Source organism: Plasmopara halstedii (assembly GCF_900000015.1).
Source record: "Plasmopara halstedii genome assembly, contig: Scaffold_323, whole genome shotgun sequence".
Classification (NCBI taxonomy): Eukaryota; Oomycota; class Peronosporomycetes; order Peronosporales; family Peronosporaceae; genus Plasmopara; species Plasmopara halstedii.
Window position 1 is genome coordinate 1,703,166 of NW_020187244.1, and position 17,134 is coordinate 1,720,299.

At 43.8% G+C, this 17,134-nt stretch overlaps 5 protein-coding genes across 5 annotated transcripts; 4 read left to right on the forward strand and 1 right to left on the reverse strand.

Annotated features, from left to right (window-relative positions):
• Positions 1-684: 684 nt before the first annotated feature.
• On the forward strand, positions 685-2,244 carry PHALS_08830 (WD40 repeat-containing protein; the record flags this gene model as incomplete). The annotated part of the gene is made up of 1 exon (XM_024724250.1): positions 685-2,244. One exon carries the CDS (start codon positions 685-687, stop codon positions 2,242-2,244), a length of 1,560 nt encoding a protein of 519 aa, XP_024575145.1.
• A 211-nt stretch (positions 2,245-2,455) lies between these two features.
• On the forward strand, positions 2,456-4,219 carry PHALS_08831 (alkylated dna repair protein alkb 8; the record flags this gene model as incomplete). Its single annotated transcript, XM_024724251.1, has 1 exon — positions 2,456-4,219. The coding sequence occupies one exon, from the start codon at positions 2,456-2,458 to the stop codon at positions 4,217-4,219; it is 1,764 nt and encodes a 587-aa protein (XP_024575146.1).
• Positions 4,220-9,397: 5,178 nt separating this feature from the next.
• On the forward strand, positions 9,398-12,420 carry PHALS_08832 (Protein predicted to be involved in carbohydrate metabolism; the record flags this gene model as incomplete). The annotated part of the gene is made up of 10 exons (XM_024724252.1): positions 9,398-9,447; positions 9,526-9,634; positions 9,699-9,801; positions 9,872-10,017; positions 10,095-10,285; positions 10,354-10,822; positions 10,899-11,139; positions 11,247-11,416; positions 11,490-11,753; positions 11,812-12,420. The coding sequence occupies 10 exons, from the start codon at positions 9,398-9,400 to the stop codon at positions 12,418-12,420; spliced, it is 2,352 nt and encodes a 783-aa protein (XP_024575147.1).
• Positions 12,421-12,637: 217 nt separating this feature from the next.
• PHALS_08833 (uncharacterized protein) lies at positions 12,638-13,726 on the reverse strand (the record flags this gene model as incomplete). Its single annotated transcript, XM_024724253.1, has 1 exon — positions 12,638-13,726. One exon carries the CDS (start codon positions 13,724-13,726, stop codon positions 12,638-12,640), a length of 1,089 nt encoding a protein of 362 aa, XP_024575148.1.
• A 135-nt stretch (positions 13,727-13,861) lies between these two features.
• On the forward strand, positions 13,862-15,113 carry PHALS_08834 (deoxyribonuclease tatdn1-like protein; the record flags this gene model as incomplete). Its single annotated transcript, XM_024724254.1, has 7 exons — positions 13,862-13,945; positions 14,011-14,333; positions 14,403-14,425; positions 14,489-14,593; positions 14,654-14,737; positions 14,801-14,933; positions 15,011-15,113. 7 exons carry the CDS (start codon positions 13,862-13,864, stop codon positions 15,111-15,113), a joined length of 855 nt encoding a protein of 284 aa, XP_024575149.1.
• Between the last annotated feature and the right edge of the window lie 2,021 nt (positions 15,114-17,134).

Below are 17,134 nucleotides of genomic sequence, written 5' to 3' on the forward strand. Positions count from 1 at the left end.
AGAACCAGTACGAATGTAGCGGATCGCAATCCGCTACCTCCAAGAGTACTTAGACATTGACCAAGGTAAAGACACTCTTCCGTTTAAAATTTAAATTGTTCTATTTGCGGCAGAGCCGTCTATATTTAGAACCTTTGGTTTCCTAATTAATTAGTGAAACCTAAAACACCTGTCATATTGTGCTTCATGTTACGGTGTAGCCACACCATTGTGTGATTACACCAACCAGTGTAATCCACATCTATTTACGGTCACACCACCGCCTTTCATAAAGGGTACCTGTAACCCAGCTGATATATATATTTATTCCTGAACGTAGTTCGACAGAATATATTCAGCATTCCGATGATTTGAGAACAATCTTTAATATTTGTCGCAAAGAGCAGAGACTTTTGGTCTCGCGCATGGATGGAGTGTACTGATAAACCCTTTCAGCGTTATGAATGCGGACTTTTTAGTTAACGCTTAAATTGTGCAAAGGTGCACCGTTCCTTCTTTCACATCGGCTAGCCTCAAGTCTTTGTTAGTGGATACTTGAGAGGCTATCGGTGCAGACGAATCTATTCTCTGCGCGAGGCCCAAATCCAAAACTTCAAACTTGTAGTCTCTGCCCCTGCTCTGTATACTGGTCGAACAAAACAAGGGCATTTTCTGATGAAGAAAATCTATTTAGTGTAATAAATAATGTCGTCGCTGCTGCGCTGGGGGGACACAGAGGACGAAAGTGACTGGATGGCGGAATACGATGATAACTCTGTGTCTCTATCCTTTGAAGAGGAGGATGGCACACCCGTCATCTCTGTCGAGGAGCGCGCTAAATTGGACAAGGTATTTGATGGCCAAACATACGCCCCACGGGCATTCCGCCGCTCTAAATTTGAGCAAAAGCAGCTTGAGCAGCTGCCATTTGAGCGTATATCTCACCAATTACGTGGATTAAGTGATAGCTCAATTTCCACATCATATCCGCGCAAACAGTTGATGTTTCATACATTATGCCACCGCGAGCAAGTAGGCACCTCTTCTAAGTCACAGCTCATCAAGCTACAAGAAACACTTATGCCGTTTCAGCAGAACAAACACTGCCGCGTTGTAGACTCAGTACGTGATCGGCTTTACTGCGGTGGATTCAATAGCACCGGGTCCCGGTTTTTGACTGCTGGTCAGCGTGGAGAGATTTTATTATACGATACTGTACATTGGACCCGCGCAGCCTTCTTGCCCGTTCGTGACGTCAGTTGGACGGTGACAGATGCCAAGTTTACACCCGACGATAAAAATGTTGTGTACTCAACAATAAACTGCAATGTTCGAATGGTAAGCACAAACTATGATGAAGATAAAAAAGAGCATGTCTTTGCACTGGCACGTCCAACAAGAGGAAGGAGTGATAGTTTGTCGAGAAGAATTAGTTGTGTTGGACGATTTGGTGTATGGTGCATTGACATCAATGCTTCAGGAACTGAATTTGTAGCAGGAACGTCTCAAAGCAGTGTCGTGCTGATGGATATGGAAACTTCCGTGCCATTGTGTCACGTTGTTGGTCACCACGACGATGTCAACGCAGTGGCATTTGTGGACGGTCCACTGCATACAAACTTATTTGTTAGTGGCTCAGATGATTCGGTGATTAAGCTTTGGGACCGTCGTGTACTATCTGAATCAAATCCAAAACCGCAAGGTGTGTTTCCAGGGCATACTGACGGCATCACGCATATCTCATCGCGTGATGATGGTTACTATTTTATTTCAAACTCGAAAGACCAAACAACAAAACTATGGGATATCCGAAAGTGTTTTTCGTTTCAAAAACATAACGAGTTGCCACAGTTTCGCAGGCCATACGCATGGGATTATCGTTATCAAGCGTATCCGGGGCGCAACTTGATACCGGTGGAACATCCGAATGACAAGTCTGTCATGACATACCGTGGCCATGTGGTTATTGAAACGCTGATTCGTTGCTACTTCTCACCACTGCATTCGACCGCTCAAAAATACATTTACACAGGATCAGCTGATGGTCGCGTGTACGTCTACGATAGCATATCTGGTGATCTCGTAGAGGTTTTTGCAATGAAACCGCATGGCCTCACTCGTGACGTACGCTGGCACCCATTTGAGCCAACAATTGTCTCGCCAGATTTTTACGGCAAATTGTGTGTCTGGCAGCGCCAGGACGAAGACAATGTAGTGACTCCCATCCCACATTCTCAACAACGCCGCCACCTTCGAGCAGCCTGATATGCATATTAGTCTTAAGTGTTGCGGGCTAAAAATGCTGCATTTATGAAAATGATCCTATCTTAAAAGTTCATTTCAAATGGCTACATTTTAGTAAAAACGGTACTGTGCAAAGAGTAACCAGTAAATATTTATCATGGACGAGATTGATCAGCTTCAGATGAGTAACTTCATCATCACTGAGCAGCCCAGCTGCTTCCTGAAGATATCAATGAGTCGTCGAATCAAAAGCAAAACAATTGCAGAGTCCACGCTAGTGCCGTTTTTGTTGCGACTTTTGTTTTCCAAGTCCGATGCGAGTCCCTGTACTGATGATGCCGAAAAAATCATTAAGCACGTTCTTTACGGCACCGGATCCCGTCGTGTGGTGCTTTTGAGTTTGTGCAATGAATCACTGGCTCAAAAACTGCGCAATCTGCTGCATGAAAAGCCTTGTGAGCTACTTGATGGACGCCCGATGTACGTCGAGTTTGCTTTACCTCGCACGGAACTGGAAGCGCGCGAGCGACTGCTTCGAGTACACAATGTGCAGCGCAATGCCGGTCCTCCCGGGCTAAGAGTTCCTGGATTAAGATTCGAGACAGAATTTATTGACGAAGCACAAGAGGCTGCCTGTATGGCATTCTTTGATAGAGATCATGGGGCGCATTGGGCCCACACCATCCGTGCAAGACAAGTGCAGCATTTTGGCTACGAATTTAACTACAATACACGAAGATGTGACCTAAATGAGCCTATAAATGAACCTATACCCGAAGTTTTGCAGCCTATATTGGATAAGATTGTAAAGTGCGGAATAATGGACGGCGAGAGACCTGATCAGATCACGGTCAATGAATATTTACCTGGACAAGGCATTGCGTTTCATGTGGATACGCACTCGGCGTTTACGACAACAATTGCAACGTTAAGTATTTGTAGTGAAGTAGTCATGGATTTTCGACACTCGGCTAATGGCAGAAATGAGGGCATTATACTGTCAGCCCGTTCACTAGCTGTCATGAGCGATGCTAGTCGCTACTATTGGGAGCATGCTATCGTTCCACGTACGTTCGATGTGATCGACGGAATGCAGATTCCTCGGCAGCGTAGGGTAAGCATAACGTTTCGCAAGATCCAGTCGGGGCCTTGCAAATGTTTATTTCCGCAGCTTTGTGATACACCAAAGCGAGAGACACAAGAGAACTCTATACAACAAGCGTTGGATATCACCGGTGCAGAGTCTGCGAGTGTTGCCCCTACTGAGGTGGAGCAGCAATACGTTCATAAGTTTTACGAAACGGTTGCGGCGCATTTCAGTAGCACTAGACACAGTCCGTGGCCGAGAGTTGCATACTTCGTTAAATCACTGCCGAGCGGATCGATTATTGCTGACCTCGGTTGCGGAAATGGAAAATATACGAAGTGTGTAGAATCATTGCAGAGTTTTGTCCTCGGCTGCGACCGTAGCTCACGTCTTGTGAACATCTGTCGAAATCGAGGACTTGATGCACTGGTGTGTGATGCACTGGTGGTTCCTTTACGATCAAACTCGTGCGATGCAGCGTTGTCAATCGCTGTCCTCCACCACCTTAGCTCACGCGACCATCGACTAGCGGCAATTAGGGAAATGCTCCGCGTCCTACGTGTGGGTGGGCGTGGAATCATTTACGCATGGGCGCACGAGCAAATGCAAGGTTCTCGTCGTCGTTTTGAAGAAGATAGGCAAGATTATATGATACCTTGGAATCTGGACATGCGCTTTGCATCGTCAGAAAAGGGTGGTGATGGAGCTGATGAGTTGACTGAAGATGCTAAACATTGTAACAGTAAGGCTACGAGAAAGAAATTCGGGCCTTTGGTAATCCAAAGATATTGCCACATGTTTAAGCGCGGCGAGCTAGAAAGTTTGGTAGCGGTTGCAGGTAACGCCCTAGTGGAGGAGAGCTATTACGATGAGTCAAATTGGGCTTTGGTGTTTCGACGTTTTAGGTGATAAAGAGGTGCCTATTTACCGTCTTAAGCAGCCATTTAAATCCAAACGCTGTACACGTTTTTGTGAGCATTGGGAAGAAGAAAGACATCCTGGATTTAGCTGAGTATATATCTGAGCATTGCAACTTTATAGTTTGAACTGCATCCCACACCACTGATCGCACGAATTAAATATGTAATATGCAACATGAGAGCCTTTCAGTTATTATGTGAGCTTTGAAATGAAATTCGAAATGTGCGATTAACTAGTTTCAGGCAATTTGCAGGTCTTCGGATTATTCTGTCGTTGAAATTAGTGGGTTGATTTCTTGAAAGTGATATTAATAATGACAGCCAGACGCATTGTATTTAAACACAATACCACCATCGTCTTGTGCCACTTTTCAAGCTGCCCTCTGTTGGAAACAAGTTAAGTCTCCACCTAAGTAAACCAGGAGGAGTTATAAAACTCCCAACCATTTGCATAGCTACATAGCTACAAGCAGAGTACATTCACTTGGAAACCCACCTTCAAACCACCAGGTCCTTCCTTCCTATCTGTCATTTGTAGCACTTTGCGCAGAAGTAGCGTATCGGGCCACCGAAGCTGTTCAACACCCTCGTCTGATATCCTTAATACCCTGAATTTGACGTGTCCTTCATCCATCTGATCGAAGTATTTGTGGTGGTTAATTTGGTTTATGCAGCGCTGTTGCTATGCGCTTCGCACAGAAGAAGCTTCAAATCAAAGAGTTCGCGTTTAGAGAGGTTGGGTCCGACGATCCACCCAAGGAACTCGGAACTGAGAGCCATTAATGATACTGAATAATTGGCTTTGCTATTACAAAAGTGATATATGTTTCTATTGCGACTGATGCCATATAATATTTCATAGAAAACCGGCTTCATTACTCGACGAGCGGCAGGCAGCCCATGTGTAAAAAATACATTTCATTCACGAAATCCCGTCATCTTCACAGATACTGATACTTTGTTCCTTATATTTATTTATAATTTCACAAAAGTGCAATGCAAACTTCATAGTTGTAAAGGATCGTATGGGATACAATCGTATCAAAAGAGTAAGATATACGTACACGAGATTACATAGCTTACCCCGGTCATCCCTCCCCACTACAATGCGAGCCTCATATATTATTTCCTTCTTTGCATACTCGCGAAAGTGCACGCACAACGTACAATCACTGTGCTCGGAATCTAACTCCGCCCCAACACGTAATTTTGCCTTCTCATCTGAGCATACCCAAACCGAAATCATCTCCATGCAATTTCTTTCAATGCCAAACAAAGCTTCACAAAATGCGCGAATTCCGTTGCCGACCACCATTCAGCTATACCTGGAAAGGATGTCGGAATGTTCTCCGATGGAAACGGTCGCAGCGACTTTTCGAGTTCTGACCCAACACCTCCGCTCCACCTGAAGATACACGGTGAAGCCATTTAAGAGGAGGTGGCGCTTACTGCTCTTCGCCTTCTCCTGACGTATCCCGTTGTTTTTCTAATGTTCTGCTGTGGAGCTCTTGACGGTGTCTAGCTATTTAACAAGGAGCTGCGAGATCAAAATACCCAGCTAGCTTAGCATTTAGCGCAAGAATCTAGCCGACCCTGGCCGATCTCACCACGTCGTCATAACGATTCAAACCGTCTGAAGTTGCTCGAAGCGAAGGAACAGAGCCAATTCAAGCGGGCCTTCTACGAACCCGATAAAAAAGCGCAATAATGTCGCATCGTGAACGTATTCTATCCCCACTTGTCATCACTCTTAAGGAGTGCCACCTGCGCTTGGGACAGCAGTGGTCGAGTAAATTTGCACCTCCTAGAGATATACTTTCTGCATTTGAAATTGGCAAAGTGCTGATGAGATTTATACTCAATCTGCCCACTGAGTTAGAGAAGCGCTTGTAGACTTTTCATTTAGTTTCAAGGACGCGGCCGTCCAGCTAAAACGTCAAGTAATGCTTGTATCTGCAAAGTACAAAGCAGGACGCGACGTCGAGGTGATGTCACGTCACATCCATTCGCTACTGCTTACAGTCCCATATGACAGCTTTTATAGCTAAGCTTCAACATCATGACAAGGCACAAGTGGAAAGCGCTGCGATAGGCAGCTCTGTATCCATTGGGAGAGAGCTAAAGACCAAGGGTGCATTTGGTCGGCCACGGCATGGGGGTAATCTTGCCAAATTGAAAACTCCACGACTTTTCCAGACGAGCAAATTCTTCCACTTCGCATGGTACTGGTAAAAGCCCTGGCGCACTCACCTCCGCCATCGCTCTCGTGATTCGAATCATGGAACCGCTTACAAACAAAGGGTCGCTCCGCTGCAGTGGTTAGTAAAGAGAGACATTTACACCCAACTGGCTCGTGAATTTGAAATCGTGGTATGACTCCAGGAAGCCCACATAAAGCATAGAATGTATTCAATTTTGGTATGTTAAAAGTATAGCTTCTATCGTTTTGCTACGACTGTGAGAGGTCCGATGTAGCGCGGTCGGACGATCTTTATCCGGGCAGAAATTGTATTGCAGGTAGATAAACTGCCTTCAATAATTTTTTTTCCGCTGCTACATATTCGTGTGGTTTTGCCTGTCCATGGCACATAAGGATTGTCTTTGAGCATCGTCACACTCATCCATAGTATCGCACAATCTGTGCAAAAGGCAAAAATGAAATCGCTGATTTTACTACAACGTGTGGCGGACTGAACTCAGCAAAGTTGGATAAAATAATGAACTTTCTCCCGCAAGATTTAATCCATTTTGTGGGAATGTCAACCGAATCCGGGAGCAAACTAAATATCGAGAGGGAACGAGATAAAGCCTGAAGTAACATACACTCCACTTCGTTGCAACCTTATAGAGCAAAAACAACTAGCACCGCGGTGTATCCGCAAAAGTGCGTATGGGGATATCACCCACCGCGCAATGATCGCGTTCCGTTTGACCATATGTTTGCGGAGAGGCAGCTTTTGACATGTATATCTGGTGCCGAGTAACATAGACAAAGTTGACCAGAACTTCGTCGTGCAGTGCGGATTTCTATTAGCTACGGTAGGTACTAGCAAGCATTTGACGGCGAAAACGTTGTATTCATAGTTTCGCTGATGGTAGCGAGAAGACAGCAATGGGAATGTGGAGCGGATACATTGCCCGGTAATGATAACGGTGCGAAGCATAGCATTTGCGTAGGACCTGAGTTTTGTTCCTGGGGAACCTCGGCGCTTTTTCGCGGTCTAAATACTACAACGATGCGCAACGATATCAGAGTTAGGAAATAAGTTGCAATGATATGTGGATGAAAAGAATTATCTCCTCAATTAAATATTTACACGCGATAAGTTGAGCGTAAACTGAGTGCATTTTTAGAGATGGGTGGTGGTGACCCCGTGGCCACACGAACAGAACAAGCATCCGAAACGGGCAAGTTTTCGGCATGTGGATGATGGTACGACTCTTGAAAGAAAAAATAATCGTCACAGTCGAGGACAAAGCCAAGGACACCTAAAGAAATCGAAGAATGCTTAAAGGTAGAAGGCAAGAAAAATCAGTGGGTATGAGATTGACATAGAACATGCGGGAAAATACGCATGACTTAGCAAGAAAAAAGCAAGTAAATCGCAAACAACGAGCGCAAAAAATTAATCAATGGCGTTCAAAAGCCAAGACCAACTTTTTACAGGGAAGTGGTGACCAGCAAGCTGGACTGGTTTGATGTGAATTTAGGCTAGTCGTACTGAAAAATACTTCGTTTTATAGTGACTCTGCACCGAACGGTCAAAATCTACTTTTCACAAGATGGGTAGAATCGATGTAAATTGATAATGGCGGTATGTAGAAACGAACTCGGACATGTATTCAATCTAAGCTTTAATTTCGCTGCTGCACGGTTTCGAGGCAACCAAAACAATGTTGGCTCTCTTGAAAGATGAAATCAACATGTTAAATTCCAACCGCATACGTCAGAGCAGAAAAGGGGAAGCATTCGGACCTAGAGACCTACTTGAAGATTTTCAAGGCATTGATACTGACGGCGTAGAAAATTACAGACAGCGGTTATGAGTCAAGAAAAGTGATGATAAGGCTAAAAAGTATTTGACCAACCAGACACGTTGTCGAGCAGGCTCTTGCAAATAAAATATGGCTTGCTCGTTATGTAACGGATACATGTTTGTAGTACAAGCATCAAGAGGAAATCATGACCATCGCATAGGTTCACGTGGTTGGGCTGCTTCTATATCGTCTGGGCTTGACGTCGCTCACGCTGATTCCACAAACTTGAACGTATTGACAAATATTATAGGGCTTATATTACAACAAAGAGCTATCATCCAAATTTATAGGTGGTAAATTTGAACGCGGTAAGAAATCTTATTGAGATTGAAAACGATCGTTGGTGGTGTCACATTGTTGGTGACAATACTCAAGAGCAGACTGAGCCATATAACTTCAAACTTTGCTCGTCTTTTCCACCATTATAAAGTCCAAAGATTGATAAACATATCAATAGGCTTAGATTCCTGCGGAATTTGGCTCTTCGTCATGCTGACTACAATACGTTCCCCCTAATTAAATTCTATCAACTTTGTTGGAATTCAGTGTACCGCTAGGTCGTCGCCGTGAGCCAAACCTCATATCCGTAAATCAAAAGTGACTCGCTTGTGGGGTATGCACACGTCAGAGGTGCATTGTCTGAAAGCTGTACAGCAAATTATGTATGCAAACATAAACCATAAGCCTCCCCGTTTGCTGTAATGCCCTAGAAAGTTTTTGGCAATGATCTTCTTCTGTTTTGAACCTTCATTTTAATGTCGAGATCCGCGTTCTCGGCCTTGACAAACGCTCTTAGTGCACCGCCGAGTCTTGCATCTAATTACGAGTAATAAAACTTCAGACTGATTAAAAGAGACTCAGATAATAAGATACAATTAGCCAAGAAATATTAGTAAATCAACGCAAGAAATGGATCAAAATGTCGGCCTTCGTTGCCTTGTATGTTTCTATTTCAACAATTGGCTAAAATGCTGATCATGCTGTTCCACCATTGGGGGGTCTCACTCGGTAACGCGCGCCGTCGACTCGCGTGAAAAGTTGCCGCAGCATCCACGCCGCGATCATCTGACTGGATACTGCTGGTGTAAGCAGTGCACGACCTCTAATTAATAGGCACTACTGTGCCAGTATGGATGGTGAAAGCAGTCTTGATGAGCTCTTCCGCGACGACATCAACCCGTAAGAAATGAGTATTATCGCGTGACAGAATTGACCAATAACTTGCACCCTTCCGTTAATTGACATCGATGACATCAGCCACGATCTCCCACCTTGCGATTTAGAGCACTTGGATGAAATTTTGATGATTATTAAAACGCCACACCCAACTGTGCGCTCGACGGTGCTCATAGCACTCGCGGATAAGGTCGAACACCTGTATGTTAGCATCTCAATGTGCAACTACTGACTGCTCGTGATTACAATTATAGGATGGCGCGTACATCGTCAAGCTGCTAGATTTGTTTGACGTGAGCGAGTTAGACGCCGATAAGACTGTGCTACATAAGCTCTTCGACATTTTCTACGCTATGCGTGAGTTTATTGCGACGTATGCTTTACGATGATAGCTTTCATAGCTAATGTTGAATTGGTACATGGTTAGTTGAAATGTGCAACCGCGAGCTGATCAAAATCTTGCTTAGCGAGACCAATTTTATCTCGGTAATTGGCGTCTTTGGCTATAATCCCGGATTAATTTGTGAGATGGACTTTCGAACAGTCTTGGAGGGAGACGGAGGTTTCATCGAGGTATTATACATTGACAATGTGTTAAAAAAAGCAAGCAGAAGGTTTTAATATTGATCCTGCTGCTTAATTATTGAAAGGTGATTCCCATTACAGATCCAAGCGTTGTGGAGCGAGTCCACATGAACTTTCGTATTCAGGTGATCAAGGATAACGTGTTGGTGCGTTTACTGCCGGACAGCTGTGTGCTCTTGCTTGAGCACATGGTAAATGAAAATAACTTTCATATACTTACATTTATTTTGGAGACCAAAACCTACTGGAAGACGATGTACGTACATTTATGGTGCAGATTGGCTGGAGTTTGAAGTCTGAGGAAACGATGTGGTATTATTGCAGTAAGGAACTTGTTGCCAGTAATATCAAGCGATCTGAAGGTCTTGGATTGCTGAAAGCGATAATAAATATGGTGCGGGTGACAAAGTCATTGAGCAAACCTCAACGTCGAGATGCTTTTGGAGCTCCCCCAGTATTTGGCACCCTAATTAGTAATTTGTTCGGGGATGGCGAGCTCTTTGCGACATTCGCTTCCATTTTAGGCTCTTCTGATTCAGAAGCGGAAGACATTACGTTAGCAGTGGATATTTTGACCGAGTTGATCGTTTGCCAAAGTCCAGACAAGTTACGCTCATACCTTGCAAGCGAAGGCAAATGCATTCCTGCTCCAGCATCGGATAAGGATCGGATTTCGTGGACACCTGAATCGTCTCTCTTTACTGCACTTTTGGTAGTATTTGAACGAGATGAACCATTACGCATACAACTGATTAATTTGTTACGAGAGGTTTTTCGCGTTCCTCTTGGCCAGGTACTGCCGAGAATGGAACCTTTCGCTTAATTAGCTTGACTAAGCTTATTTTTGCTTTTTGTTGCTCCATCACTAGGACGATAAATTTTTGAGTGTACTGTATCCTAATTACATGCACTGGATGCTTCAACCAATGAAGAACAATACGTTTATTCACAATGCCTCTGCGATGTTTGATCTGCAAGACAGCATCATGGAACTTTTAACGTTTTGCACAGAAAATCACGGGTACCGTGTCAAGTATTTATTTGGAAGGCAACCTGTTGCAACCTACGCTGTAAAAATGTTGCGGTCTCGAAACAAGCTTTTTGTCATGCGTACGTAGTTGCTAGCTGCACCAACATATCACCTTGCAGGTGCTGCTGGCTGTTATGTTGCTTATCCCTGTTTCTTATCGGCTTAAGTATATTTTTTACCATGTCAGATGCGGTCAAGTTTGTCCGAGCATGTGCAGTACGAGCTGAGGCTTTCTTTTCCAGATTCTTAATTCAAAATGATTTGTTCACACCGATGCTAGAAAATCTAGAGATTGGAAAACCAAACACTGGAGCCGTCAGTTCAGCAATTCTAGAAGTGTTGTCTTTTGTTGAAAAGGTGAGCTCATACATTGTTGCCTCAAAGTATGCAATCGCTTTGACAGTATAACATTTTTTTCTATTCGACAAAGACAAACCTGACATCGTTGGTCGAGCATATTTACACCAAATTTTACGAAACTTATAAGGCAGAGTGTCCACTGGTGTTTGAGGCCATACGGTCACGACATAATGAGAATACGGGATTTGCAGGCACAGATGTGAATATTTCTCAAGCAAGTAAGATTCAATTTGTTCGGGCAGCCTGCATCGACGATGAAGAGGAGCTCTACTTTGATAAGGACACAGAAAACAATGAGCCTTCTCCTGCACTAAGCAAAACTAACTTGTTAGATGTAAGGTTTGGCGCCGTTTTTGCTTGCAGGATGATTATTCACTCTTTTATGCACTCAGGAGGAAGTATCATGCCTTAACCGCCCGAGGTCTGTCAAACTAGTTAATTACAATGACGATGACGAGAACGAAAGCGAAGATGAAGACGATGACGATGACGACGGACAATCGTTTACTAAGGAAAAAGACGACTCAGAGACATTAGCCGTAACGTCTCCACGTGGTGCAGAAATTGAAGATGATCGAATATTTCAGCCTCCGGTGCACAAGAAAAAGGAAGAGGAAGTGGACGCTGAGTCTTTTTTAATGGGCAGCAATTTTATCGCTCGAAAGAAAGCACAACAAGCGGGAAAGAACGTTCGATCACCACACTTCAAAAATGTATTCCAAAAAATATCATGGAAGCTTGGTACACCTATCAGGAGCAAAGATGGTGATGACGGCAATTCGCCTCCAGTATTAATTACCGAGATGGCTGATGGCAATAATATCAGCGATACCGTGAAGCGCAAAGATAGCAGTGAAGGAAGCGACAATGCAACTGAGTTGGAGGGTGAAACTGTTGAAAATAATTTCGTTGCGAAACGAAAGCTGGCTATGGAAGACGCAGCAGAGTCGGAGCCTTTACTTAAAAAGGCAAAGACGTGCAATCCGATCAGTTCCAGTTAACATGCATGAGAGCTGATTGATTTCGTAAGAGTCACAATAGCAACAGCGTCAACAAGTAACATAAGAAGCGTTAGCTATTTCGCCGAGCAGTAATATGTATGGAACTGCAGTATATTGGTAGGGCCCGATTGATAACGCGTAAAATAATGGCAACTTAGAAGATAAAATATCGCGTAAGCGCTGGGATGTTAAAGCGATCTTGTTATGGTAACGAACGCTACTGGCGAGGAAATGAACCATTCACATTGTTTGAAGAAGCATTGGCTTCCAGGAGGGTCTTCCGGCAAATAAGTGAGGTTGTCTTGTGTTTGATCTGCTCGCGCTCCAGCTCCAGTCTTTCCCTGTCCACTTGAAGGCTTAAAAGCGTTATTTCGGTTGACAGCTTCTGACGAAGCAAGTTACCGCTTTCCTGATCATTCACACCTTGGTCTTCTGCGCACTTACTGAGTTCGTTAGCGGATAACGTTTTCTTGTATTGCAAAAGTTGTATTTCAGCGTGAAATTTCATTAACATTTGCAACAGTTGAGCGTCATACAGATCGGACTGAATTAAACTTTTGAGGCGTTGAATCTCGTCCTGAATTTGCTTGAGAAGATCGTCAAGTCCCCCAAAAAAGTCTCGTGTTTTGTTCGAAGACTTCGTCTTGACCTGTGGTTCATCAAGCATAGAAAAATCCAGCGCCGAAGATTGGTGACTGCTTGGTTTTTGGGTCCGAAGTCGAGAATTTGTAGGAAATTGTTTTGTCGAAGGCTGCAATTGCAGTTGGGTGGGTTTTAAGTGATCACAGAACGTGATGTCTTGGGTTAATTCCGCTGAATGGTTAAGCGAGTTCGATGCATTCGTTAACTCATTCGGTAATTGAAGAGCATGAGGTTTATCTTCCGTGGATGTTTCAGTGCTGAAGAGAACAGTGGCATTTACTGTATGTTGTCTCGCTTGGGCTTGGGAAAGTAGCTGCTCAAAACTTTGTTCAGGCTCACAGGCCGAAACTTCCATGTTTTCGACAGCACAGAGGATCGAAGAATTAGGGTCGGGAAGGTCTCCAAAATTTCGATTACTTTTCTCGTCAGCATCATAACTCCGTGCGACATCTGGGACAGTCGCAGTGGCTGTTGATAATTCGAAGGCTGTTGTCTTCTGTCTCTTGTTAATTGGGTCTGCACTATTCATATTTCTCAAGATGCGGTAAATGTAATTGCTGCTGCGCTCCATTTGCTCAGCAATGTCCTTGACCGGTATTCCATCATTGCGCATCTGTGCGATCCTTTCGCGCATCTCGTTTGTGATCCAAACACCTTTCGCCATCGTGAGTGATACAAAATAGGTCAAGTATTAATGCATTCCCGCGCAAATACAAATTCCCCTCTGTTGAAGTTGCCTTTGCTCGTTGGATTGTTTTTAACATTGGTGGACCACATAGCTTGACACATGCTTCGCAACATGGCTTTGAAAATGATAGACATAGGCGCCAATCTCACAGATCCAGTGTATACAGGCCTCTATCGCGGCAAGCATAAGCATGAGGTAAATGAGTGCTCCATTCCATTCTCAATAGAAAACCATTAAAGCTTTGATTTGCTTCACATAAGTCGGATTTAACCCACGTGTTGACGCGTGCCAAGACTTTTGGTGTTGACAAAATTATAATCACGGGTGGAAATTTAGAGGAAAGCCGCAAGGCCTTACAATTAGCTAAAGCCTTTCAGAGTGATAATTTACCGCAATTGTACTCGACTGTGGGGGTCCATCCAACGCGTAGCAATGAATTCGAAGCGGATGGAAAAGATCCTGATGTCTATTTTGCAGAGCTACTTGCTGTCTGTGAGCTAGGCAAAATGGAGGGAAAAGTTGTGGCAATTGGCGAGTGCGGATTAGATTATGACAGACTCGAGTTTTGCGACAAGACAACGCAGTTGAGATACTTTGAGAAACAATTTAAATTGGCGGAACTAACAGAGCTGCCACTATTTTTACATAATAGAAATACTGGTGGCGAATTTCTTGGTAGGTGTTTCAGAGACTTCATGATGAGTGCGCTCATCAGTTGCCGTTTCCTTTTGATTTTAGATATTATCGGTCAGAATCGATCGAGATTCACTGATGGTGTCGTGCACTCTTTCACGGGTGACAAGGAAGAAATGCAAAAGTTGGTGGAGCTCGGACTGTACATCGGTAAGCTGGCTAGAAGTGCTGGGCGTATTCGAAAGGCATTAAAACATTGCTCGAGTTTAGGGGTGAATGGCTGCTCATTAAAAACTGAAGAAAACTTGGAGTGTGTCAAGGCGATTCCTCTTGAAAAATTAATGATTGAGACGGGTTAGACAAACATTTTTGTCAATGTGAGTTCGGATCATGAAGGATTCTGTTTTTGCTGAATAGATGCGCCTTGGTGCGATATCCGTGCAACCCATGCTGGTTATCGATACGTGAAGACGTCATGGCAGAGCAAAAAAGCCGAAAAGTACGCATCCGATTGTCTTGTGAAGGGACGCAACGAGCCATGCACACTTGTGTGAGTAAAGTTTTGATTGACTGTTCGAATGATTGAGTATTCACTAACTGATTTTTTTTGATTTGGTCCATGTCAAGTCAAGTACTCGAAATTGTCAGTATCATTCGCGGCGAAAGTAAAGAAAAAATTGCTGCCCACGTTTTGGAAAATACGAAAAGAGTCTTTTTCAAATTTGAATAAATTTTTTACGATAGCGTTGTTCAATTTACGTTTTGGGACAGTTTTTTCTACATACATGTCACAATTTTTGCACAACTGTATGATGTTCACATCGCGCTTTTGTTTAATTATGAATTTTATTGTCAAGAAATGCACTTGACCCTTACACATTTGGTGCAATTGTAATCAAAACAATAAATTACAATGGTACCGAAATCACATGTGATTGTGAACATCAACAAAAACCAAAATATGAAGTGATGGAACTCCACGTGTGCTGCGAACAAACGTTGATCAATATAGACGTTTTATTATCTGGGATAGAAAGATATGTGTTTCTTGTATCAGTCTGAATAGCATTTTTTCTAAATGTATGAACTCTCGATGTAGCAATACAAACAAATAGTCTTAAACCACCCTAGAAGCTTTCGGTTCAGCTTCTGGTTAGTAATGATTAACCTGATTGTGACCACGAACCCAACCTTTGTGTGTTTGTTATCGTGGACTCCAAGAATCAAAGCTTTCTCCGTGCGACGTGCACGGCGTGGAAGCACTTGTTGTCATCCCCTCGGCCGAGTCGCGAACGGACAGCTACCTCTGTGAGGATGAAATATGGAATGCTCGAGTATCTTATTTCGGAAATATTGAACAGCGAAACAAAATTAGTCTTTTGTTGGTTCCAATTGCATTTGGACACTGTTGGGCAACACCCAGAAGCAGTGACTCGCCTAGAGATGCTCACTATATATATATATGAAATTGAGCTGGTAAGGCACGTTCAAGAGTGTCTGGAGCGGTCGTCGGGTTACGGGTGGAGGAAGAAATGGCCATCACCGTGTGACCGCTAATTTTCAACCTCTCGGTCTTCAAGAGACGGAGTGGAGAATATAAACTCTGTCCAGATGAGGAACGTCAGGATGGTTATAAATTCGACTGAGGAACGTCAGGATGGTTATAAATTCGACTCGTAGCAACAGCACTTCGCGCAAATAAACTCAAAGATAATAAGGTTTACGCGAAAAGGGCATTTAGGTTAATGCCGGTATGATAACATTTTTATGAAAGGTTTCCTAAAAAATTGGCCCACACCGAACATTTCTGCGCTCAAACCACCTAATTCTTAGCTTTGGACGATGCATTGAATGCGAATAACCATTCCGCTCCACGAGTTAATAATAGGGTGCCATGAATGGGAGTATAGGTGAGCAAGTACGGCGACGAGCGTCAGCCATGCCTAGAAGGAAGGAAGATGTTTTGTAGCTACTGACAGCAGCAGATCTTTTACTTGCTCCTTGCCGATTCCCTTCACTACCGGCTAGGAGATACGAAAGGTCGGGAGCTCGTGCAACGATGGACAAAAGATTCTTTTCGGTAAAGCAACGAGTCCAAGTACGCGCAGGCTACAGGTACGCCTACAGGTACGTAAATCGGTAAATGGGAATCCTGGTCGATGGGCTTTAACCCTAAAAAGCGACTCATTTGCAGAAAAAGTGGAACTACAGCCTAGGTATGTTAGCTGTCGAGATCAACATCCTAGGCTTTCTGCCGTGGAAAGTCGTGATAGATTCAGGAGTATCGCGTAATTAAACACGACATGCGGATATCAGTGACAGTAGAGAGTATAATGAGGCATCAAAGTTGCAATATGCGGATACAATGTACGTGCGTCTAGCAAGGGAGTCACTTGAAAAGAGAATAGGCTGTGCTGAACCTTTCAGAAAAGTTCAAGGACTTGACTTAGAGAAAATTGTCCTGTCCTGGACTCGAATTCATGTTACGACCACATAATAGATATTGCGTGGCTGGAACCTCTCAGTTTACGGTCTGCCGTTTTTCCAACGGTAAATGTCACGCTACTCACTTCGGCAAATCTTTAATAAGTCACGAGTCAATATCCTTCAAGAATCAGATGTACTTTGTCATGGGCACGAAGCTGCGACAGATTCTGTCGTTGTCTTCATAGGGTATATGTGGTGGGACAGGATGAAACAGCTGAGAGCCGTTGTGTCTTGTGCCAGGGCCAGTGGAGATTAAAAGCGACT